This window comes from Camarhynchus parvulus, chromosome 3 (genome assembly GCF_901933205.1).
Source record: "Camarhynchus parvulus chromosome 3, STF_HiC, whole genome shotgun sequence".
In the NCBI taxonomy this organism is placed as follows: domain Eukaryota; kingdom Metazoa; phylum Chordata; class Aves; order Passeriformes; family Thraupidae; genus Camarhynchus; species Camarhynchus parvulus.
In genome coordinates, this window is record NC_044573.1 from 6,927,366 (window position 1) to 6,953,319 (window position 25,954).

At 43.9% G+C, this 25,954-nt stretch overlaps 1 protein-coding gene across 3 annotated transcripts in view; it reads right to left on the reverse strand.

The window, feature by feature from the left end:
- Window positions 1-17,543, reverse strand: part of STUM (stum, mechanosensory transduction mediator homolog) — a 48,091-nt gene extending 30,548 nt beyond the window's left edge. For all 3 annotated transcript variants that reach the window (XM_030945403.1, XM_030945404.1, XM_030945405.1), the window contains exon 1: window positions 17,322-17,543. In XM_030945403.1, the coding sequence (XP_030801263.1) occupies window positions 17,322-17,511 (190 nt within the window). In that variant the 5' untranslated portion in view covers window positions 17,512-17,543. The remainder of the gene's footprint in view (window positions 1-17,321) is intronic.
- Window positions 17,544-25,954: the final 8,411 nt, after the last annotated feature.

Consider the following 25,954-nt stretch of genomic DNA (forward strand, 5'->3'; position numbering starts at 1 on the left):
TGTGATTAATTCCCCTTGGTACTCTTTGAACTAATATTGATAAAAACACAGAAGAAAGATCAAAGAAAAGAACAATACAGAGCTGCAAGTACCACTGGTGGGGGTAGGAAATTCCCTGTGGCTTTCACATTCTCTGAAAAAATCCCTTTGCCCGGGATTTTTCTCCTGGGAAGCTGAAAAGCCTCAGAGAAAAAGGAAAACAATTCTTGTCTCATTTGCTTCACTGTGCTGTGCTCACATGCAGAATGTGTTTGGAGATTGTTTACCCACAGGTGATTGTTTCATTGGATTCTGCTGGGAGTTGTTTTGACTCTTTGGCCAACTGGGGCCAAGCTGTGTTGGGACTCTGGAAAGAGTCACGAGTTTTCATTGTTATCTCTTTAGCATTGTGTAAGTATTTTTTCTGTAATCTTTAGTATAGTTTTAGTATAGTATTCTTTAATATAATATAGTATTATAAAGTGATAAATTAGCCTTCTGATAAGGTGGAGTCCTCCTCATCATTCCTTCCTTTGTTGGTGGCCCTGCATTTACGATAATTCCCTGAATTTTAGACTACCCTGAGGAAGAAAGGAGTACCTGGAGAAGGTGCAGGTGCACTTGTTGACATGTTGGTTGGCTGCACAAGGCAGAACCTGTGTGGATCTGTGTGGAAGTTCAGCCTCATCATTTCCAGACAAGTGACAAATCATACAAGGCAGGCACAGAGTGCGCAATCACTGGGATCCATGGGAAACATCCCATTTCAGGATCTGGCATTATGGCAATACAAGTCTATCAGAAAAGTGCTTTTTATTTTCCTGTTAGTGGAAATTAACAGCTGAGCCAAACTGTTCAGCAGGGAGAGAACACAAACATAATTCTTACCCTTCTCAAACGTCTGGCCCTAAACTATTTATAATCCTTCAAAAATGTTTTTTAACATATGCAAGTAACTGCATCTATTTTTCTACTTATTCTGTTTTAAACATACTGTCTCTTCTCTCATAACGTCCATACTGACCAAGAGCAGCACCTCACCTAGTTCCCTTTATTTTAGCATCTCATAAGTACCAATGATACCCCAGTGTATGTCTGTGTAATTACACATGACAATGTTCTCTTCCTTCTGTTGAAGAATGATAGAAGGAAAGCAGAGAAAGGTCCAGAGCATGGACCTTTGAAAACACTTTGGCACCAAATTCCTCCTGAAATCAAGGAATTCTAGGCTAAATCATGCCTCAGGCCATAGTGAAAGAGCCATCAGTTTGCTCAATCAAATTCTGGCTTTCCTAGTTAAGCCTTGCTGCCCATTATAGCCAAAACCTCCTCCTGGGTTTTGGCTATAATGAAATATATAGATTAGGATTACAAGTATGGAGCAGAAAATAAGTGTTACAGGATGTTAAGCAATGTTCACCTGAGATGTCTTTCCCATGCTGTCATATTTCTTCCTGCTTTAGCAATGCTAGTGACATCTCATGAGGATTTTTATGACTTGAGGAGAGCAGAACTGATCTGGTAGTGTCCTATCAAGTGTTTATGCTGTGCAGCTCTATTAGAATTTCATAGGCTGAAGAGGAACAGTGGCCAGGCAATTAATCTCTTCTTAGGATAGGCAATAAACCTGTATCAGAGTCAGCAGAAGGAAACACTTCTCTGTGTCACAGCAGGTTCAGTGCAAAGTCCTTCCAGAGCTGTCCTTAAACTTGGCTTTAACCTTGGCTTTGCACCGAGTTTTTGGTAGATGGTTTTCTCTTTTTCTTGATGTGAGGTGCTGTCATCTCCAGCCAAGATGAAGGGACAAACGCTGTTGGTAGAATTGCCACAATCAAGTCTCTGATGGATATGTCAGTGTCCCAGGAGTCAGAAGAGTGAGAAGGGAATGTTTCTACATCAGTCATCCCACCCAGGGATTAGAGCCAGGCACCATCCTGGCTGGCTGGGGTGAAGTGAGGAGAGGCAGTAGCCAATTCTCAAGAGTCCCCTGGGATCACCTGTCAGCCCCACTGGTAAAGAGAGCAGCTCTCAGTGCTACTGATATAGAGCATGCAAGGATCTCTCTCATGTTTTCCATCCCTTAGATAATGCAAGAAAGAAAGAAACATTGTGAGCACCCAGCGCATCCCCCAAGGAAGGGATCTAAACATCACCATGAGCTGAGCTGAGAGAAAACATGTTCAAGGTGCTCCAGGGTCAGCAAAGCCCTCAGGATTTGCAGGCTGGGCTAAGGAGGGATGCCAAGGAGACCAGTGTGGGATTTTCTGAGACCCCCATCATTGGAAAGAAAGAATGATGAATCTGACTCCATGTTCTTAGAAGGCGAATTTATTATTTTATGATATTAAAGAATGCTATACTAAAACTATACTAAAGAATACAGAAAGGATACTTACAGAAGGCTAAAAGATAACAATGAAAACTCGTGACTCTCTCCAGAGTCCGACACAGCTTGGCCCCAACTGGCCAATAAGTCAAAACAATTCACAGCAGAAACCAATGAAACAATCACTGGCTGGTAAACAATGTCCAAACCACATTCCAAAGCAGCAACACCCAGGAGAAGCAAATCAGATAATTACTGTTTTCATTTTTCTCTGAGGCCTCTCAGCTTCCCAGGAGAAGAATCCTGGCGAAGGGATTTTTCTAGAAAATATGATGGTGACAGAGCAGGACAGAAACTGGTGATGTGCTGTGGTGAGCTGCCCGTGGCTGGCTGCCACACACTCACCCAGCCACTCACTCCCCTTCCCTTCCAAAGGGCAGAGGGGGAAAATAAGACTAAAAACGTTTGTGGGTCAAGATAAAGAACAGCAGGATCACTCACCAATTACTGTCAAAGGTGAAACAGACTGCACTCAGGGAAAACCAATTTATTGCCAATTAAAATAAGTCTGGGTAGTGAGAAACAAAACATGACCCTTGCCCCTTAATTTTCTCTCCACTCCCAGGTGGAGTTCTTCTTCACCTTTCACTTCACTCTTTCATTCCTGATTTCTCTTCCTCTGCCCCACTCTGAACAGTGCAGGATGGATGGGGGAGAGACAGGATTTGTGGTCAGTTCATAAAGTTCCCCTCTGCCACTCTTTCCTTTTGATGCTTTTCCCCTGTTCTGGTTCAGCCAGTTGTTCCACAATTGGGAGAAATTGTGCCCTAGCACAAACTTTGGGGGAAATCTGGCCTAGCAGGAGCTCTCTACAAGCTCCACTCCTGCCAGGAGTTCCTGTTCCAGCATGGATTCTCCATGCACATCCCTCTGGGATGTTCTCACAGATGTGTCCCCCTCCCTCTCAATAGCACACACTTTGGGAAAGAGCTACCTAAGAGCTGCACTCTGTCATGATGGAAATTAGAGAAATTACAGGGGTTTGTGTTGAGTACCATAAGAAAGAGAGGAGGTCTGAGTTTCAAAAATGCACAGATACCATGAGATACAGCAGATGTGTATGCATTAGGAGACAGCACTGAGGTCAGAACTACTTCAGTTCTTGTAAGGACAAGATGAGATCCAGAAAGATGTGTGGGCAATGCCTGAAGCGGTCTGAATCTATTGAAGCAAATGCCTGATTTTGCAAACCAGATAATGGGTAGCTTTTATCTGACCTGACTTCTGATATCTGCAAGGGAGGTGTCTTGATCTGAGCCACTTACCCTCTGGAGGCAAAAAAATTAAATAAATAAAAAGAGATGGAGGCCCCCAGAGGGTGTGATTGACTTAACCTAGTTTAAAGAGATGAGTCACATGCTGATAGTGCCTCATTCCTCCTCTCACTTTATAAAGGCAACCAACTCAGGTGCACAGGTTACATGAACCCCATCTCATCTGCCCAATAAATACCTTTGCCATTAATCTGTTTTGATTAAATTTTACTAATAAAAATTCTCCTGCTCTGGTGTGTCAGCCAGCTAATCAGCACCTTTAGGAGGAGCTCTTCCTACAGGCCAGTAGGATTTTACGCTGTGCACTACAGATCTTCCTCTGAAACTTCTGGTGCTGACAGAGTGAGGCACAACAGGGCCAGGAGTTTGTTCTGCAGCACTCCTGTGCCCTCAGTGCAGAAAACAGCCCTGTTACTATGGCTACAGGAGGATGGCAGAACCTAAACTCTGCTTTATGGTAATACCAATGCACCTATTTTTAAATAATATTTTTACTGCTCATCCCTGTTGATGAAGAGAAGTAAAGAGGAGTTCTTTGTTCTGATCATTACAGTTTATCAAATTGACCTTGTTGTTGCCTGAAGGCTTTGCAATGCTGATTAAATGCTCTTGCAACAGCAGGAAGACATCTAAATTTGATGTTTCTAGCTTTTTTCATATTGCTTTTCTTCTGGAGGGTATCTTTTTCCAACATGACAGTGTTTGCAGGGCTCAGATGAGCCCTGTTGCTAAGAAACAAGTCCCAACTGTGCCTTTAAAACTCTGTCTTTAAACATACAACTCAAGAAAATGTTTTTTCTTTTCATTACACTGTGTTGTGTGTTTTTATTAGGACTTCTTTTAACTTGGATCTGACTCTTGAGGTTACATTCCTATCACACAGTCTTCTGGGAGAGGACCTTTTCTTTTTCCATTGTCTGTACAGTGCCATGGTCACCTACATAGCTGCATAAATAATATATTTTAAAATAGTATCACTTAAAGTATCACAGTAAGGCCCCAATTTGTGCACAATTGTGGAAGGAATACAGAGCCTACTTACTGCAAATATTGGTTAATACTAAACTACAAAGCAGAGTATAAATCAGTGCTCTTGCAAGAGCACTTGTGCTCATGTGTGCTTGCCTGGCTTTGGATTTTGGTGTGGGTTTTCTTTTGCCATATACTGACTAAAACATGGTGAAGCCCCTCATGTGTGTGCAGAAGAGTTTGTGGCTCTCACAGGCATAAAGCAGATCATAGAAACATGTGAGGGAGTAACCAGCCCATCCAAACTAAAAACTGCTTTGTCCACCCTGTTTTCATTCAGCACAGACACCCCTCTTCTCAATGAACACCAAGTCCAAGAGGGATGGAAGTAGTTCATTAATAACAGTTTTCCTGAAAGAGATTAATGGAACTAAAGTGTGGCTGCACTGTTTGAGGTGCTGAATTGAAAGAAATTTGTGTAAATTCTCTCAGCAGTTTTGCCACCAATTTCCTGGACAATCTGGATATTTCCCCTGAATTCAACACTCAGATTACAGATATTATTAAGTGCATGAAATACACTTTTCCTTCATATCATAACATTCCCTTCTGGATCATTATAGGGCTTGAGTGTAGTCTGCACCTCACAGTGCTGCTGAAATAATGATGCTGTGTGTATGTGGCACTTGGGGATGTTGTTTAGGGCTGGCTGTGATGAGTTGATGATTGGACTTGATGATCTTAAAGGTCTTTTTCAGCCTAAATGATGCTATGATTTTGTGAAAACACTGCTTGACTAGCTGCTTGGCACTTCTCACACCAGTAAATAGTGAACTTCTCAGGAAAGCCTTAAATCACAGTCACTGGAGTAAGCTATCATGTCATTTAGGCATCATTCCTTTTACAAAATGTACTGAAGAACATTTACTAGTGTGTGATGGATTGTCATAAATATTTAAAACAAACCCACATTTGTAAGGGAGAAAGCAGATTAGGTTTTATGATGCAGCATAAACCAGATTTTTGGCTTTGGCTGCTGCCTAATTTGGGAAATACAATTCTTAGTGAGTGTCCAGCTTGGTACTACAACTTGGGAAGAGTCTTCCCTGGCTGAGAGGACAAAGAGCTCAGCTCTGCAATGCTTCTTTATAGCAAATAATACTTATTCACAGGAGCAACCTCATGAGCAGTCTCTAGCTCAATGTTACTAGAGCCAAAGAGGCGAGCAGGGGCGAGACAAAATATTTCTAAGGCTCCACACCACGTTGCTCTGTAAGTTGTGGGTTCTCAGCTCTGACAAAGGAGTTGAGCTTGCAGTGGGAACATTTTGTACCTGTTCTGCACTGGTTCATGTGGTGGGCTGGTGTTCCAAGCAGTGTGACCTGGAATCCACAGAGCACCTGGGGAGGGGACACCCTCTCTGTGCAGTTCTGCCTTGGCACCAAATGAATAAATGAGCACTGAAAGAACATCTGGGGGATTAAAAGCACTGATATGAGACCAGAACACAGACACACACGTATTGTAGCAAAAATACCATGTTTTAGTTAATACACAGAACAGAAATCTTTTATTCTTTGTGTCAGTACAGCTAAGGGTGGACCATTACCATTTAATCACCACAGCCTCGGGAGAAGAAGGGCTCCTTGTGTAATCGCTGAGCAAGAGTGGTTCCCAGGAACATATGCTCAGTCTAAAATCCATCCCCAGCTCCACCACAGGCTTCTTCTAAGTGTCAGCTGCACACTGCACAAGGAGACAGATCCTACTTTTAACTGCACTGCCTTGAATTTCCCATCCAGAGTGGAAATGCTGAGGCTTAGCTCTGGCGGCAATGAGCGTTCGCTCGTTGTTGTGTTATTTGGGTCGGGATGGGCTGGGCATTTATTTGGGTCAGGATGGGCTGCTGCCACGGACTGGCTGAGCTCAGAGTGTCCCCCTGCTGCTCTCCCCACCCTTGGCTTGGTTCAAGCTCTGCCTTGGGTGTGTGCAGCTGTCCCCAGCTCTGCAGCAGGGGTGGAAAGACGCACGGATGCTCCGCGGGATGCGCCGTGGAAGGGGTCAGCTCTCCAGGCACTCAAATCTGCTCCCCACATTTTCTTTCTGACCAAAAAAACAAGAACCAAGCTAGATCACCTCAGGGAGTCAGCTCAGCTCCAAAGGGGTGTCAGGACACTCCCCTTCCACATTGTTTCCGTGGGATGTGTGGGGGACTGAGTGAAATGAGTACTCAGATGCAAGTCAATGTATAAAATTACATTCTGACTTGTAAAAGAGAAAACAAGAGATGGTTTTTACACTCTCCTCTGACAATGATTGTAGTCCCTGTGGTCTTTTTGTTCTTTTACACGAGACAAGAAACCAGCTTGTTTCATGTAAAACCATGCTCCCTGCAGCCACAATAAAATTTCCCACCAGCTCTCTGCAGCCACAATGAAATTTCAGTAGGAGGGAAAAAGAAATATCCCGTGATGCTGATTCTAAAATATTGTTTTTAAAAAAAGTTTAGTTCTTGTTCTGTAAAAAAACTCGCTAAACCTTCCCTGGCATTGATCAGTTTGTTGGATGCAGAGCCAAAGCAGAAAGACATGCAGCAGAAAAAGCATTATCAGATTTGCACTACAGACAGGAAGATTTGGCAATGCTTTTGACAATTAAACAGATCAAGAGAGGTAATTCAATGGCCCAATCCAGAGAATCCACACTCATCAAATTGGCTAACTACCCTGGAAAAAACGTTCCAGGTCTTTCAGTGGATTACTGAGTAACTCATCTGCTGCAAATGAGTTTTGAAAGGGGTCTGATTTGTTGCAATAATTTCAAAAAGACAGAAGGAGAGTATGGGGAAACCATGCTGATCCCTCAGCCAGGAGGGATTTTCCTCTGGCTACACCTCACAAATGTCTGAAATGATGACCATTCATTCCTTTCTCACCATCCTAAATCCTTTGGGAACCCCTTCCACTTAGACAGCAATTCCAGAGTGTGTTGCAGGCCAATGAGAGCTGTGTGTCCTTACAGCTGCTTTGTCTGTGTAGACCCAAAAAGGTCCAGCCATACTTTTAGCCAGAATTTAGTCTTCACATTCTTAGAACCAATTTTCAGTGGAAACTTGAAGTTTCCTCACTCCAAAACAGTGTTCATAAGAAGATACGAAAAAAAAAATCTAATTTACAGGGAATATAAATGCATATAACTTGATCCTTGATATTTTAACTTGATAAATATATGCTTGATATTTTTTAATAACTTGATATGTTTTCTTACTATAATGAACTTGTCCTGACCACTCTCAGTGACAGGTCTGACCCTGTGGGCCTCTGTGCATTGTAATTTCTGTGGTGCCAAGTTGCCATCTCCCTTCCCCACACAGCACAGCAAACACACTCTTGGACAGTCACATCCAAAATATCATGTTTATGGAAATCAAATTGTCATGGCAACAGAAGAGGTCTTGCAAGTATTTTAAAAATAGCAGATTAACAAAACCAATTTATGAAGTCTAAAATCCATTCTTTCATGAATGCTCTTAAAGAGATGCAACAAATGGTTTTCTGCCTGCAGGAGACTTTCCTTTAATGCCATGATCTCATTTCACCATAGTGGCATATGTAATAGATATGCATGCAAATAAATACATATTTTAAACTTAAACCAGCAAAGCTATTTTTGATGGGCAGTGTCCTACTAATGTGATCATTTAGCTTATTTCAGGTAAAATATTTTCACCAAAAAATCATGATTCATACTTCGTGAAATTACTGAACTTTTTAACATAATGAACTTGTGGCTCATTATAATCTATTCCTTAGTCTACAATAAATCTCAGTTCTTCAAAGGCTTATTAACACTAACACTTAGTAAAAATGTACAAACACTTTTTTAAAGCAGCATTCTTATTTGGTCCAATTGAATTTTTTCCCCCAACACAATCATGAGATTAATTTGACCATTTAGCCCTTTTGCATTCTTTACAAACTTGTTTGTGTTTTAACTGAAACGAAATTATTACCCCCAATTTCAAAGCATTTTTAAGTTCTGTGTGGATATTCACCAATGCTTGTGGCCAGCTGAGAGTTCAGCCCAGACAAACAACAACCTGGTGAGAGGCTGGATAATGATCTAATGATCTGTCATGTTTACATTCACATTCCCAAAGATGCCCTTGGTCCCCTGCACAATTCCTGGTACAAGCATTACACATGTATTATAAACATTATTTCTGAAGTTGGAAATGTAGTACAGGATGAACCCCTGCAGAGAATGTGATTATGCTTCCAAGAGTTCCTCTATTGATTGTAGTCATCATTTCCTCTAACAAGATTTGACCATGATCCACTCCAGGCATATCCTTTGGGTATGTTTATACTGGGATTTTTAATTTGAGTTGGTGTATTGCCCATGAGTTTTCATCAGCTACCTAATTTATATTGAAGGATTTATATTTCATGATGCTGTGCTCAGACATGGATGTCCATGGTTTTGTCTAATATGGCAGAACTGTAAATTAGTTAGTAATGTATCCTCTTTTTAAAATTTAAAAGCTCAGTAATATTGCCATTTTCCAGTGCTGAAAAATCATGACTCAGATTCTCCAAAACTGAGAATTGAAAAAAAAAAAAAGGCAATTCATTCTTTCTTCCCACAATCTCCTTTTGTTTTTTCTTTTGAGACAGGATCATTATCTTCAAATCCCGTTCCACAGCCATAAGAGTTACATTTTTTTCTTTTTCTGAAAGCAAAGATTCTCATCTAATCAAGAGCCTCAGGGGAAAATAGGTTCTAAGGAAACACCAAATATTGTGTGAGTTGGGGTTGCATTGCTGGGCCTTTTGAGGAGCTGTCAAGTAGTTAGAGAGAAATTGTTTGGTCTGTAACTCCTTTGGAATGGAAACACTGAGTTTGAACTGCCTTTATTACAAGGTCTGCATTGCTGAAGGAAAGAGGGTTGAGAGCAGCTTCTAAGTGGTGAGATGGAGAGAGAACAAACTGCAGAAATGAGTTTTTTAAATCAAATATTTGAGTTCCATTTATTTTTTCCATGACTCTCCACAGAATGAAACCTAGGTTTATAATATCAGAAATCAACAAATGAAATATAACTAGATTGAATGGCATGTGATTTTTTTTTCTCAAGTTCTTACAGTATTTTCACTTTGGGCTTCACTAGATAACATAAATGCTCAAAAACCCTGGGAAGGGGAACAGGGATTAACTTCTTCCCTTAATGAAAAAAAACTCCTTATCTTCAGCAGAACCAGGAAAACTCAGGTTTCACCTTCCTGCAGTTTCTAAAGCAAGGTCAATGATGGGAACTTTTCTTTTTGGTGTGAGGCTGGGCCCTAAGCCCATCAGTGTTTAAAAGCCATTTGAACAATGGCCTTAATAATATTAATGTTAATATCACTATTAATATTGAGGTTAATGTAATGTTAATCAGCCCTGACCTGGGCAGGCAGCTGGACAAGGTGATAATTGTTATTAATAACATTAATAACAATTATTAATCATAATTATTTCATTCCAAATGAAATAATCTATTCTGTTTTGTCTTTGCAGCATCTTTGCACAGTGCCACAACCAAGTTTGTGCTCACCCACTGTGGGGCTGCCACTGTGTCACTTTAAAGCTCTGCAATGAAGACAAGTCCTAAGACAGGAGAAAGGATGTCATATGTCAGACTGACTTTATCTCATTACAAACCTTAGCACAATCTTAGAATTAATTCCTTTACCATCCAATCACTTCTTTCTCCAGAAAATTCAAAACTGGGCACAGGTGCTAAAATTCACTTTTGTGCCAGACGCTGCCGGTACATTTGTGTGCAGGCTCCTGCGCGCAGTTTCATGGGTAAGAAAGAGCCTGAAGAGCCTGGTTTCTGCTTCCTGCTCCTCTCTTTGTGATCCTGAACAGTTCAGAAGCTCTCAAAGTTCTTTTCAGGGTGGAGAGATTAAATGGCAGTGAGCTGCTGCAGGCAATGGTGCTTTATCAGGCTTTGTAAATCTCTCCAACACCCACTGTTTCAGAGCAGGAGAAAATTCACTTCCTTCCTGCTATCCAGACTAGGAAAAATTCACCTATCAAAAGCACTCTCCTCATCCAAGTTACTTTTATCTTCAAATCCTTTCACTCATTTTCTCCCTTGCTGCAAGAAGTTTCAGTTCTTTTGCCTTCTCACTGAACCTCTGCACATGTACTTTTCTCCTTCTGGACTGGATTCTCTGTTTCTCTCCACATCATACCCTTTGTTTGGAACAGCCTTGAATCCCCCTTAAAATTCAGCTGCTTTAACTTGGCCATTTAACAGCTCTTCTCTGCTGTCTGCTCCCACCTTCACTCTTAATCTTCAAGTACATCTGTCCAAACTGCATTAAATGACAAACAAGATTACAAGATGCTGAGCAAACCCTGTCTCCTTATGTGTTCATTAGGAAATTAATTTCTCCACAGAGCTGCTTCAACAACAGGACTGGACAAAAATCTCTGAACAAAAACGTCCCTGGCCATTTCTTTTGTCTTCTATTTTGGTGGAAACAGAAGGCATGAGGGAAGCAGAGAAACTTGTTGGCATTTTAGCTGGTCTGCCACGGACCAAGCAATTCCAAGGCTGCAGCACTGGGTGAGTGCACAGCCTGACAGCAAAATGAACCAAAAAGTCATTTTAAATGCAAGTGCAGCTCAAGAGCTGGCTTCTACCAACTGCAGCAAGGGAAGAGCAAAAACTAACCAAAGGATAGAAACAATTCTAAATATTTGGAGTGTGACTTGAGGCTGTGGTTATGAACAAGGCACTGCAGCTTTCTGCTTAAACTACAGCAAGGTGTGCTGTTCAACACTGGATTAAACTGAGTGGCCACATCAGGTCCTTCAGCAGATAAAATACCTTTTTTTCCCCTTTTTTTCTGATCAGTTACACTAGGTGGAGCTGTCTCAATCAAGCAGCTACAAAGTTGAAACACTTTGGCATTTCTTCATATCACTAATTACCTGTGAACCTCTCTGAGTTTTCCAGGATTGATTGTCATTCTAGGTGGTCCAGACACTTAATGGAACAAAAATATTCCAGACTATCCAGTGGTGGTAAGATTGTGGAATGACTGTTCAATACCATCTGCCAGGTAAGTTATATGATACAGTTATATTTCTCACTTAAACCTCTGAAGTAAAAAATAAAATAAAATAAAATAAAATAGGAATTTAATGGCCTTCTAGATACTGAAAAGAACAAAGACCTGCAGGTGCAGAAACCTCAGATTCAGCTGTTCTTGTGCCCAACTTTACCTCACTGTAAGGATAATCTACAGCTGATACCACTGGTACCAGTAATGGAGCAGTAAAACCTGGGTGCACACATTTTATTGCAGGTCTCATTTCCCACCTTGCACAAGCACAAATCACCATAAAGAACTTCTTGGCCTTTTCAGTGCAAAATACAAAACCTGACAGAGTGAATTCTACTGGCAATAGGTTTGCTTTGTTTAATTATGCTCCCATGAACAAGCAGCTTGTTTCTGCACACTACCAGCATCTCAGGCTGAAAGGCAATGTTAGCTAAAAAACTGCAGCAGTAAAGTTCACAAACACAAATTCACACAAACACTGGAGAAAACCTTTGTTTTCCACAAATGAGCTTGTAAATCACACAGACACTTTGGTTTGTATGTTTAAAAGAAAAAAAAAATTAAAGGATCATAAATACCAAAGGGAGTTTGAGATTTTATATGTCTGAAAGCCCCAAATTTCTTTATTGCACTGTTTGCTCTACCGTGGATAAGAAAATGTGGATTTTCCTTGAAATTCTTTCTTTCAATAATGAAGGCAATGGATGTTTGCTTGAGGCATCTATTTACCATTCCAACCACAAAAATAAAATGAGTACTGGTAATTTTATGCAGATCTTATCCCATCACCTTTCTCGAGTGTTGTGCTGTGTACTTCTGTTCAGCTCTTTGGAGAGCTCATTCTGCTCAGGAGAGCCTTGGTTTCTGATGAGATGGTTAACTTCCATGAATCCAGTAGTAAAACCACAGCTGAAGGTGCAGTGCTTGAACTCTGTCAAGAGTGAATAAACAGATGGCAGAAGACTCGTGATATGGAGCTGACACACCCAGGAACAGGAGAGCTGCACTGTGGAGCCCTGGAAGCAAAAAGCTGAGTGGGCTGGGAATCACCCCTTCTTTCTGTGGCTGCTGTGAGAGGCTGGCACTCCTGAACTCCTCCACGGGCTACTTCATGGCACATGGGTGGCTGCTCTCCTATCCTGCACCAACATCATTTTATGCTGCGTATTTCAATTACTCCCTGCATAAAAATAGTTATTCACGTATCACACAGGCTGGGATCCAAAAGTCCACCCCCTTCCTGACAGGAGGGATTAATCTTGGAGAATACCTCAGACTTTCAGATCGTTTCCCTGACTTCTCACATTTCCCTCAAGTTCCCCCCCTTCGTTTACCCCCTCCCACACACGTGATGTCGAGAGAAGGAAGAGCAGAGAGGAAGGAGGGCAAGATTCCCATGGATCAGCTCTGGGAATGATGACAAGGAGCCAGATCTCCTCCCACGCTGACTGGCACACTCAGCTCCAGGAGAACACAGTCTGCCAGCTAAAGGGCACGGCCAGCCCTTCTCCCGTTTGCCATCTGTGGGATGGCACGGACGGCTGCAGGGACACAGCGCCCAAACCTGCGGGAATGGCACCACTGGGCACCCTCAGCTCTGCTGAGAGCTGCATCTCCCGTCCTCCAGAGCTCATCACTGCGTGCTTTGATGCCCCAGAGCCTGCTCCAGAAACCCAAAGCCAGAGCAGAGGTTGCAATGCCTGTGGCAGGGCTGCAGCCAAGGCACGATGGCTTTTGCCACCTGCTCACTCCTCCTCTTCTCCCTACCCACTCTTTTTATGAGCCTGAACTTGGGACACCTTCATTGCAGCTCAGCCCTACAGCCCTGTTAGTCACAGATGAGAAAGACTGCACTGGGCCATGGGAAACTGATCCAGAACATTTCCTGTGGCATTCACGTTCTCTGAAAAAATCCCTTTGCCCAGGGTTTTTCTCCTGGGAAGCTGAGAGGCCTCAGAGAAAAAGGAAAACAATTCTTATCTCATTTGCTTCTCCTGTGTTGTGCTCACATGCGGAATGTGTTTGGAGATTGTTTACCCACAGGTGATTGTTTCATTGGATTCTGCTGTGAGTTGTTTTCACTCTTTGGCCAATCAATGCCAGGCTGTGTTGGGGCTCTGGAAAGAGTCGTGAGTTTTCATTATTATCTCTTTAGCATTCAGTAAGTGTCTTTTCTGTATTCTTTAGTATAGTATAGTATTCTTTAATATAATATTATAAAGTAATAAATTAGCCTTCTGAGAACATGGAGTCAGAAGCATCATTCCTGCCTTCGTCAGGGCATTCCCTGCAAATACAATAGGAAACTGATCCAGAACATTTCCAAGTGGCCCATCACAGCAACTGGAAGGAATGTGTGATTTCAAGGCTATTCAGCAAGATGGATTACAAGATGAGCTAATCAAGATTTTTTTACACTGTATTTGGTCTGAATTTTAAGTTTTGGCAAGAGAAAAGTCAACATATCCCCTATGTAAGAAAAAATTCCTGTGAACGACATCTTTTGTAGCATGTGTGGAATGAGTATTTCAAACCCAGTTTACAATGCACCTTAAAACCTGCAGTTCTGGGTTATTACATAAAACTCTGAAAATTAACCAAGTGAAGATAATAAACTGACTGTAAACAAAGAAAAAGTGTTACTTCTACTGTCCAAATAGAGTAGTACTGCAAAACATAAATAGCACAAAGGAAAAATAAACCAGATATTAAAAATTTTCAGATGTCACCCTCAAAGGGGACTTCCATAACAGAGGGAAGGTAATTTAACTAAAAAAAAAGGGGCTTTCAGATGGTGAGAGACTGCCCAAAGATTTGGAAGCCTGCATCAGAGTACAATTTCTATTTAGATATCACTGCTCTGAGGCACAGGGCACTAATGAAACCCTCAGATGCACCAGTCTCCAAGCAGTGGAAATCTTGATTTATTCAATGTTACCCATTTTTCTGTCTACTCTGATGGTCTCTGACCCTTCTCTGCAATTGCACTGCAGAGTCTACACTCAAATGACAACTACATGCAGTAAGATGAGAGATGAATTTAGGGACTGAGAAATAGAGGACTTCCATTGACACCTAAACACAGTCACACTCTCCAGCTAAGCAGGCAGAAATACACGGTGAGCCTGTGAAACATCACTTTAACATCTTATAAATCTGGACCACAAGAACTGATGGGAATTTTGCCATTTACTTTGCAGGGAACAGGCTCATATCCTTGATGTGAACGCTTCACACCACTGCAAATCTTACCTGTTTTACAAGCCTTGCTCAGCTCATTGAGATGGCTGAAGCACAACAATGACAGAAAATCTCTTTTTACCTTGAACATTCCTTCCAGTAGATTCGTGATCCTCCTGTTTCCCCTCCTGTGTGGGCTATGTGATACATGACAGAATTTGGCTGAGATTGCAAATAGCTGCATTCTAGTCAGGTGTGTCATCTCAGACTGAGTTTTCCCTCAAAATGCACGTGGTATTAGCAGCTTCATTAACAGAACCGTTCATTTATGTACAAACGAAATGCCATGCTTTGCATACTGAGCTTGGGATGCATCTCCAAAACACTGCATTTCACCAGGCTGTGGGGATGCCACAGGGAAGGATTCCTTTTCATCTGTAGCTTGTTTGGTTTGCTACTTTTGCAACAGGGTACCAGGAGAAACAGCGGCAAACCGTACCGCCGAAATCACTGCAGCAAAGGGCAAACAAATCTTAAAAAGCTCCACCAAAAAGGAGGAGTTTTAAAAAAAATAGAAATAAAAATAAAATTAAAAACCATTTCGTGCTGGTCCAGCCTGTTAGCGGTTACACAACCAACAAACCTGCACAGTCCAGATTCAACTCCCAAGCTTTTAACCAGCACAGACTGCGAGCCCTGAACACTCAGCCCTCCCTTCCTGAAGGTATCTGCTCTCCTTCCTTCCTTCCTTCCTTCCTTCCTTCCTAAACACCTTCTGCATGAGGGAAGGCACAACACTGGCTATCCCCCCAGCTACCCAGAGGAGAACTCCAGCCACACTTCAAGCCAATTTCAACATAAGGATGTCTCGTGGGGATCTGTCCTTTGGGATGAAGGGCAGAGGGTTTTCTAGCGTGCTTTGTGAAGTGTCAGATAATTAGGATAAGGAAACAGGGGTGGTTAAGTCAGGCTTTTTTTTTCTGTATGTCCACAGTGAAGATGTGGTGTCTTCAATGCCAACAGAAAACAACACTCGCTTTGAAAACTCTGGTTTTGAACTTGTCTCTCCAAAGCGGGAAAAAAGCCCCATGAGAGAGCTCAGCTCCAGAGATTGTCTTTGATTCATCACTCGAGGTTCTTCAGGCGGCTGCACACAAGGGCTGTGCAAACAACACACCTGAGTGCAGTGGATTGCATCTGGAAGCACACACACCTTCCACAGGAAAACTCAGAGGTGTTGCAAAAGATGCAAGCTTTCCTCTGGAATACATCCACAGGTTTCAGAGCAAGCACGCTAGAGTAGCAATGGCTTCTACGTGTGGCACACACTATCCCACCCACACATGGGTAGTACTTTAATCAGAACTTTAAGAGTTTCAGATTTGTTAAAGAATGAAGCCACCTGAACACATGGAGCCATTAAAGGCAGGCAGTAGCTTTTTAATCAGAACTTTAAGAGTTTCAGATTTGCTAAAGAATGAAGCCACCTGAAGCCCATGAAGCAATTAAAGGCAGGCAGTAGCTCTTTAAAAGCAGGGCTAGGCGGAGGATACTCCCATATCACAAGGAAGGCTTCTGTGGTGGCCACAGTAGCAGAATCAGCAGTCAGAAATGGACCATGAGAGACTCGAGGTATGGGTTAATGAGTTGTGGATTATTTGGTTTGGTTTTGTTTTTTTTTATTATTGTGGTTATTGTGCTTTCAGCTCGAATGTTTGTGTTTAGCCTTGTGTTCCAGGGGCTTTTGTAGTGTTCAAGCTCTAAGCTCCTGTTGCAGTAAGCAATTCCTAATTCGAGTATAGGAAAAGGAAATACAGAAAGGATGCAGCCACATCTCAGGGACCTGACCACACTAGAGACTTTACGCTGAGAAACCGTGAACCCCCAGTTTCTCTGGACAGTGGTTCTAACGTTTTTCCAGGGCTCTCCTTAGGAAACCCGGCACGGTGGGCTCTGAAAGCTCTTCTCCAGCTGGCGAGCGATGTGCTCACTTTGAGCTTTGGTTGTCTGACCGCAATCCCAGTTCACGAGAGCCCGATCAGCTGAATCCCTTCCCCGCCGCCCGGCAAGAGCGGCAGGCTCGGCGAATGTGTCCGATCCGTCCCGGGGCCGGCTCAGCTGTCCCAGCCCCGCTGCCCGCCGAGGGAAACGCGATTTGCCCGCTGGCATCCCTGGGGATCCCGCAGGGCGCTGCCCCGGCCCCCGACAGGAAACTTGGCGCAGGGGCTCCTGCCTCCCTGCGTTCCTCCATCCCTCCATCCCTGCCCGCGGTGCCGTCGGGAAAAGGGAAAGTTGTGGCCGCGGGCACCTCCGGCAGCCGGAGTGGCCCCGCCGGGGCGAAGCAGCCGCAGGTGGGCAGAGAGAGACCCCGAGCCCGGCCGCCCTCCCTCGGTGCCTCCCGCACATCCTTACCCAGCCCCGGCACGAAGGTGTTGAGGAAGAGGCAGATGACGGCCACGGGGAAGGGCATGTAGGGGATGGCGGCGCGCAGGGGGCCCTTCTTCTCCCGGACCTGCACCACCACGCCGCTGGACGGGGCCGTGCCGCCCCGGCCGGGCTCGGCGGCCGCCGCGCTCTCGCCGTCTTTGGGCGAGGGCTCCATGGCCGGCGCGGCCGTGCCCCGATGGGATCGCAGCTCCCGCCGCCGCCGAGCGCGCTCCCGCCGCCAGGCGCGCCCCCCGCGCCGACCCCTCCCCGCCCTCCGCCCGCCCCTCGCGGCGCCGCATCCCGCCTTATCCCGGTTTATTCCTTACAGCCCCTCGGCAGCCGCGCCGCTGCCCGGAGCGCTTCCCTGCATCCCGCCTTATTCCGAGCCCCTGGGCAGCCGCTGCCCGGAGCGCTTCCGTGGATCCCGGTTTATTCTTTATAGCCCCTCGGCAGCCGCGCCGCTGCCCGGAGCGCTTCCGTGGATCCCGGTTTATCCCGAGCTCCTCGGAAGCCACTTCCCTGGATCCCGCCTTATTCCGAGCCGCTGCCCGGAGCGCTTCCCTGCATCCCGCCCGCATCCCGGTTCATCCCGGGCCCCTGGGCAGTCGCTGCCCGGATCGCTTCCCCGGATCCCAGAGCGCTTCCCCAGCCCGGCCCGGAGCCGTGCGCCCCTCGCCCCGTCCCGCCTGGGCAGCCGGAGAGGGCGAGGCGCTGTCCCGTTCTTTCCCCGGGATAAGGGAAAGAACTCCATATGCGGGAGCGCAGGAAGAGCGTACCCTGCGCGCCCTTAAAGAGAGAAGGTGTAAGGAAAGATGTAAATTAAACCCACGCGCTTGTAGTGTTTGAAAATCGCTGCGGTGAGGAGGAAGAGGGAGAGGAGCCACGAGAATTGGAGGGCAAAGAAAAACTGTGGCCTTGGGGAGCTAATGGCAGCTTGGCGTGGAAATGTGGCTTCGTTCCTCGGAGCCAAGAGATGAAACATGGCTTTGTAGGGCTGGTGATTGTTGTTCAGCACAGAATTCAGTGGGTGAAATGGGAACAAAACTTGAGCGATTCTAGGTTAATAACAACCAAAAAAACCCACAGTAATTGTCCCTGTAGATGGGATTCAGCAGAGAAAACGGGGAAAATATTAAAGGCATTAATCCTGATATGAAATGTAAGTGTGACACATACACAGGGTCTTTCCATGAGATAGAGGATAGTCTGTGTTTTAGTGGGTATTTTAAAGCTGTGGTTTTGCCCAAAAAATTCCTGCTAGGAGTTTAGATTCCAAGAGAAACCTTGAACTATTTTATTTATGTCACTTGAATACCACCTGACAAATGCCTTTTTCGACAGTTTAATTGATTAAAGTACAAATTAGCACAACTAAAAGGTGGGGTAAACTAAATGAGGGAAATGCAAACTCTTCTTCCTAGGTTACATCATTTTATTTTTCTAACTGGGCTTGAAACCACAAAAACATAGACAAGCCATGTAAATTATCTCATCTTTAACAACAGATTTTCTTTGCTTATCTTCTTATCACTTTATTTTCTTTGCTTATCTTTTTGGTTTGTCTTCTGAGTGCATTTCATTAAAAAATCTTGTTTTTTGATTAGGCACAAAGTTTAGACATGTTTCTGAAATATATTAGCTAATCTGGCTTTTTGGGGGAGGGTTTTTTAGGGTTTGTTGGGTTTTTGTTGTTGCTGTTTGGTTTGGATTTTTGTTTTGTTTGGTTGTTTTTTTTTTAATGGTGATGTTTATTTCCATCTGAGTGGTTTATGACAGCCTAGACTCTGTATTGCCTAGACACAAAGCTGTAGGAGAGCTGCACTTTTTCTTGGGAAGATGCAATGTAACTGATATGGACTCTGCGTTTCTCTGCTGGTTGATCAAACCACAGTCGGATGAGAAATCCTCGTGGTATGAATATGGATTAATTAGAGCCTGTAGAAAGCAGAATCCAAGCTGGAACACAATCAATAACTTGCAGTGACATAATTCTCCATAGGTCCTGGGAATTGTGTGTGGGTGTGAGCCCACATTACCTACAGTGAAAGGCAGCAAAGGGCCACTGTGAGAGCAGCCCAAATAGAAAATCAAAGGCAGGGATTAATTAAAACAATATTTTGTCAGAAGTTGGCTTTTATGGAACATTGCCTTGGAATATCTCAGAGCCTGTGACAAATGTGAGCTAGTTCATTTAGTTCTCCAAGATCAGCTGCCAGCATGTGAGGTTTCCTCTACCCCCTGTTCAAATGCCACCGCTCTCAGACTGAGCTGCAGCATTAATTCCGTGCTCCTGGAAGCCCTCAGGTGCCTCAGGCAGAAGTTATGACTGCCTCCCGAGGGTTTTAAGGATGTAACAAGTTGTGACATTCCCAAGCTTTTCTAAACAAGGGAGTTGGTGGCAGCATTGCTCTGCTGAGGCTCCCCGAGTGCAGGGTGGCAGCCAGGCAGAGCATCCCGTGCTGAGCACCCTCGAGCTGTGTGCTGTTACATTTTAGGGCTTCCCTCTGGCCCAGGAGACAGGGCTGTGCTGCAGAGCTTCAACCAGGGAAGGCAGGAATCCATGGAAAGGTGTGCTGGGACCTAATGTGGCCCAAGGCTGATTTTTAAAAATTTTTTAAATGAAAATAAGGTTACGGTTTATAAAAAGCGGTGATATTTGTGCGTGCTAAGAATACTCAGATTTCCTCAGATCTGATCTTTTAAAATGTTCATTTTGCTTCTCAGCATGAAAACAGCTCGCAGAACGGCTATGGATTTATACATATAACATTATTTTTCTGCAGTTGAGGCAAAAAAATTGTTAAAAAAAAGCTATATCTCAAACATTTTGCAGGTATGGACATTTTGAGCTGTACACTGAACAATGAGGGAAGTGTTGTCAGGCTAAAGGGAACTTAAGATCAGAGAGTTGTTTTAGTTTACCCTGCAGCTGTAGAATGACCTGTTCTTCTCTCCCTGCTTGCCCTGGTACTGGTGATGCTCTTGGGGAGAACAGGTTGCTCAGTGGAGAATTGGAGATCCTGCAAAAGGAGGGGATGGTGCTGCTCTGTCACAGTGCTCTGAGGGCTGGGCACACCACAGGCTGCCTCTGACTTTTTGGAAAGGGAGAAAAAAAAACCTCCTGCAAGCTGAATGAACAGCAATGACATACCTAAAGCAACCAGGGGTTCATCTGTTTTAAATACACCCCCCAACCCTGAGCTTGGGCGCTTTCCAAGGCAGCCTTGAGCACCTTACAAGTATGTTAAGAGATACAAAAATAGATGCAAACACAAATCATTAGAAGTGTTATTAACAAAGACAACAAGGAGCCAAGCAGAGCTGCTGCTCACTCACAGTCCCTGGGGGACAGGAGGAGCCCTGCAGTCTGCGCTCCAGAGCACCAGAGTAAATCCAGCACGGCTCCACACGCTGTGACTTAAAGCAGAGCTTGGCTCAAGGAGCACAGCACCCTCCTAGCAGAAAAGATCAATTAATTTCATTCGAGTGCGGGAGGTTTGAGTTGTCTGCCACTAGAAAATCCATTGTAGCAGCTGAAATTGGGGCTGGCACAGCCCTGTGTCCTCACAGAGACAAATGCAGCTCTGAGCTGAAGAGTGACTTATCCAAGTGCCACTTGTGGCCCGTGTCAGAGCAGAGTCTTGAGACTGTCATGAACCTGAGACCTCATAAATTGCTTCCATCTGACAAATGTCACAGTCACATGAGGCTGGGTTTGTGACTCAGTGAGCTTTTCCTGGTGCAAATGAGAGCTACACTTGTTGCTGGCATAGTACATGGGTATATCCTGCACACACAAGACTTGCCACTAGTTAAAAAAAAAAAAAGGATTCTTTGTGTCCAATCTGGTGGAAATCCTGCATTGATTCCACTGGGAACAATAGTAGATTCATATTTATTAATTGTTCTTCTGTTCCATGGCCATCAAAAAACCAGGAAATTTTAATTTCCATAAATTTCTATTCGCTTAAGACTTTTAATATTGGCATTTTGTAAATGTGTCCTGCTATGTGTTGAAAACATGTGATGGTACCAATATCACCAAGAAATGCTTAGGATTCCAGGACAAATCTGGACAAATCCCCTGGCTCCTGCCTTCCTTTCCAGGCTTCAGTTAAAGCATCCCTTCATCCTTACAGCCTGTGCAAAATGAATTGCAGTAATATCTGGGAGACATGAGAATCTTGTTACAAAATTCTTCATGTTTTTATGCCTGTAGCTGCTTTTCTTTCTTCTCAGCTCAGTGCTCATGCAGTTGTTCTTCCTCCAAGCAGCTTTGGACTGTTCCATGTTGCCCCCTGTGTCTGTGCCAGGCTCTGTAACGTCCCCTAAATTCACCCAGTGTGAGCTGTGGTGGTCAGAGAGAGAGAAAATCCCCAGTAAGTAAATTTCCCCCAACAGAGAAACTGGGAAAATAGTCTGGAAAATGTGTACTTATCACACCAATGACAAGGTAGGTGAGGAGAGAGGAACTAGAGGCACTAGAGAAACATTGTGGACAGGCTGAAAGAAATTCTGCAAGCACAAACATTCCCTTGCCTCCTTGTGAGCCCTTCATGCTCACCCTGATAATAGAGCAGACACCCCAGTCCCTGGTTTGTCTTCCTGCATTCAGAGTTTTCCAGGAAACGTGAGAGGTGAACAAAAATCTGGAGCTCAATCTATTGATTATTGCACCACAGCTTTGGATTTGGGTCTGCCTGCAGTTCATCTGTGGGTTGCTGTTTTAAACTCTTATGACTTAAGTTTAATGTCAGTCTTCATTGGTGCAGATGATTTGGCAGCACCTCTAGAATGATCTCTAGAGGTTCAGAGATTTATTCTGGGATTTACCTGTGACTGTTACAGGTTAACACAGATGTTAACCTTTACTGAAACCATCAATAGTGTCGGGCAGCTGCATCATGTAAAATAAAGAATCTAGAATTAGTTTCTACCCTGCTTGTCCACTGGCACCAACTGCTTGTCCGATGGGAGTCCTTTGCTCTGAATTGTACCCTGTTGATAATTTTCTGCCACTGAAACAATGTTCTTTGTCTTAATCTTTTGTTTGTTCTTCCCTGTCATTAAGTCTTTTGGGTGGGGATGGACAAAAATTGCAACACTTAGAGGCAGATCTTTATTTTCAAACACTCACAAAAATCTATAAGAAAGAAAAGGAGGCCCTTGCTCTATTAATTCTATGCTACTCCTATTTTGTCCCCTCGTTTCCCTTCTGTCATTGGAACAAACATACTTATGGAGTCTGGCATTCACATTCTCTGAAAAAATCCCTTTGCCCAGGACTTTTCTCCTGGGAAACTGAGAAACCTCAAAGGAAAACAATAATTATCTGATTTGCTTCTCCTGTGTTGTGCTCACATGTGGAATGTGTTTGGAGATTGTTTACCCACAGATGATTGTTTCATTGGATTCTGCTGTGGGTTGTTTTCACTCATTGGCCAATTGGGGCCAAGCTGTGTCAGGACACTGCAGAAAGAGTCACAAGTTTTCATTATTATCTTTTTAGCCTTCTGTAAGTATCCTTTCTGTATTCTTTAGTATACTTTAGTTTAGTATTCTTTAATATAATATAATATCATAAAGTAATAAATTAGCCTTCTGAGAGCATGGAGTCAGATTCCTCTGTGCCATGAGGGTCCCAGCAAATACAATTATGGGGAACATCAGTAAGGCTATAACCACATCAGGAACACTATAAACACCAGCTGCCAGTGTCACAGGGGCTGATCTTGTGGCACTGGCTATTTGTTGTTCTGCAGATTATTTTTTAATAATGTCTCTATCCCCTTTTGAGCTTATGGACACGCTCTTATGCTATTTACAAGTTCCCTTCTGTTTCTCGATGTAACCTCATTACCCCCTTGTACAGCACCTTTCTCTGTGAATCTTTCTACCTTGCAACATAGCATAACACTTTGGTACTGATTTAGCATTCTGTGCACTTCCATCCTGCTCTTTGATTACGGCAATCCTCCCCAGCATGAGCTAATTATTGATCTGAGATTATGGGATGCTCCTGGGCACTCGCTCTTTGTAAGTGTGGGCAGTACAAAGTTTCTAGGTGTCAGCTCTTGTGACATTTAGTACTTTGGATTACTCAGTCCTTTCATACCATGGCTCAGTAGATCAAGTGCTTGGAAATGCCCAAGGCTTTCTGGCTTAAGAGGTTTGTGTTCCCCACATTTATTCCTACACCTCACAAAATACAGTCTCCTTGTTCCCCCACTCCTTTTCTACTGAGGGGAATCTCCTTCCCAAACTCAGTGTCTCCACATGCTGATCCATTTTCCCCTTTCAGCCTTGTCCTTCTGGTACCAGCCTTATTCCAACATTCTAAATTGCTGCTGAAGGCCAAGAGGAGGCCCTGTTCCTTCAAGAACTTTTGGCCTCACCCAAAATAATCCGGTTTCCTTACACAACTGTGGAAGTTCTGTCTTGCAGCTGGTGGAGAGGCAGATTCTTCAATCTTCCAGGAATGATCAAGTCTGCTTAAGTTGAGCATTTGTTTCTATGGTTAAATTTAGGTGAAATCTGTAGGGAAAATTAGGTATTTCCATCCCTTTGGCATCCTTCCTGCTTTTCCCTCTTTGGAGGACAAGCATCTAATGGTTTAGAACACTTTGTGCAAAGCAGAACCAAGCATCTGTGTGTTTGGTTTCTGAGTGAGTATATTTTGCCAGGGACTATAATTTATAAGCTGAGTGCTGTTACCATCATGCTCTGGTCAGGGATACTCTGAAGGACATAGGAGGGATCCAAAAGCCTGAAGTAAATCACAGCAGAGCTGCAGGTGATAAATACCACTATTCATAGAGGAGCCCTAATGAGCAGCAGGAGGCAACTGAAATTATGTGACAGGGAAATAATTTGTCTGTGCAATGAAGCACCTTTAAATTCAGGCGCCCGAAAGATTAAACAATGCTGAAAGGTAAAGTGGGAATGGATGTCTGAGTGGATTTAGTGGCTCTGGGATGTCTGAGTTACAACTTAAGGCAGTGTTTGGACGGATGAGATTCCCTTCATTTTACACTTGGATTGGCCCCCTTTAAGGTCATTCTTGGCACGTTTTTAGTAGGAGTACGAGATGAGATGGGAGCTTATTGCACACAGTCTGTTTCTCTCTCAAGTCTGAGGGAGGCAAATGATGTTCTGTGGCTTGGGAAGCACAGCAGTCTATCAGGTGAGCTACTGCAAAGCTGTCATGCTCTGCCTTAAATGAAATTGCTCCTTAGATCAAATTTTTTGCCTCTTACATAGTACTTTTTACTTCTCAATAAAAGCTGGTTCAGGCAGGTTCATAAATGTTATGTATTGTGAAGGCAGCCCTTTCAGAAAGCTGAGAAACAGAAAAGCATATGCTGCTCCCCTTTTTTGGGATCTGCTTGGATTGTGGTGGTGACAGAGGCTGGTTTACCAGCACACATAAATTTTGGTCCTGGAGAAAGGTACCCATCCATTTGACAGCTGTGAGGAATCAAATTTACCAACACAGGAACAGCAGAAAAAGAGTTCTCTTGTAGTGTTCTACCTCTTATCTGGAGGGACCAATAATAAAAATTAGTTACAGGTCCAAAGAGTGACTCATTCAGCCTTTGTCTTTCTGCTGCAGTTGCCCACAACTTTACAGCCTCAGCTGGCTGGAAATCAGCAGCTCTTGTGCCACAGGTCACATCAGATGAGGTGAGAGCCATAAGCACTGCTGGATAGCCCAGGGGTTTCCAGCAGGATGGGGAATGTTAGACATGGAATAGGAGATGTTTTGTGTTCTCTTGAGCATGGCTGCCTGGGCTCTGCTCCATGGAGGTGTTGTCCAGCCCTTGGTGGGACAGCAGCAGATCTCTGGCCTGTTCCAAGGTGTAGATACCCTCAGCAGGAGTTTAATGGTTTCAAGCAGACTTGCTGAGAACACATAAAGGGTTTTGCCTGAGTATTGGTTTCTCTGGGTCTGCATTGAGGGCACTGGAGATGGTAGTTCATGTTCTGACTCAGGTGTTTATTATTTCTCATCAGTAAAACAGTCTCACAACCATGAGTTCAGCAGCTTTTCAGTAGCAAGGCACAAAATGGCCAACAATCTCTGGTTACAAGGTTTTTTAAGACTAAACTATCCAATTAAGAACTGACACCTAGATTATTTTCCCTTTTAACCCAATAACTGATCCCTGGAAGCCCGCAACGAGGACTTTTCTGCCCAATTACAAAACATCACCCAAACCCATGAAGAAGAAGGAAGAAGAAGCATGAAGAAGAAACTCAGGACAACACCCTGTGCCCTCCATCTTGCTTCCATCCACAACATACCAAAAATCCCAAAACCTCAATTTCTCACCAAGTGATACACCTACACTACTCTCTATAATCTATTTCACACTTTGGTGGATTGCAGTCTATCTTGAAGTCTAGGAAACTTTCTCCATGAGTGAGGGTCAAAGTCAGTGCTGCCCTGGGGGTCAGGGCACCCCAGAGCAGACAGAGAAATATTCCCAGTGCCCTGGGTTTCCACACCTGAGGAGTGCTTTCTTGAGATCACTGATGGTCAGTGATATGTAAGAATTTCAGGGGGGTTTATGGTATCACCCACTGGACTCCAAGCTTTGCAGTGGGGATGGGACTCA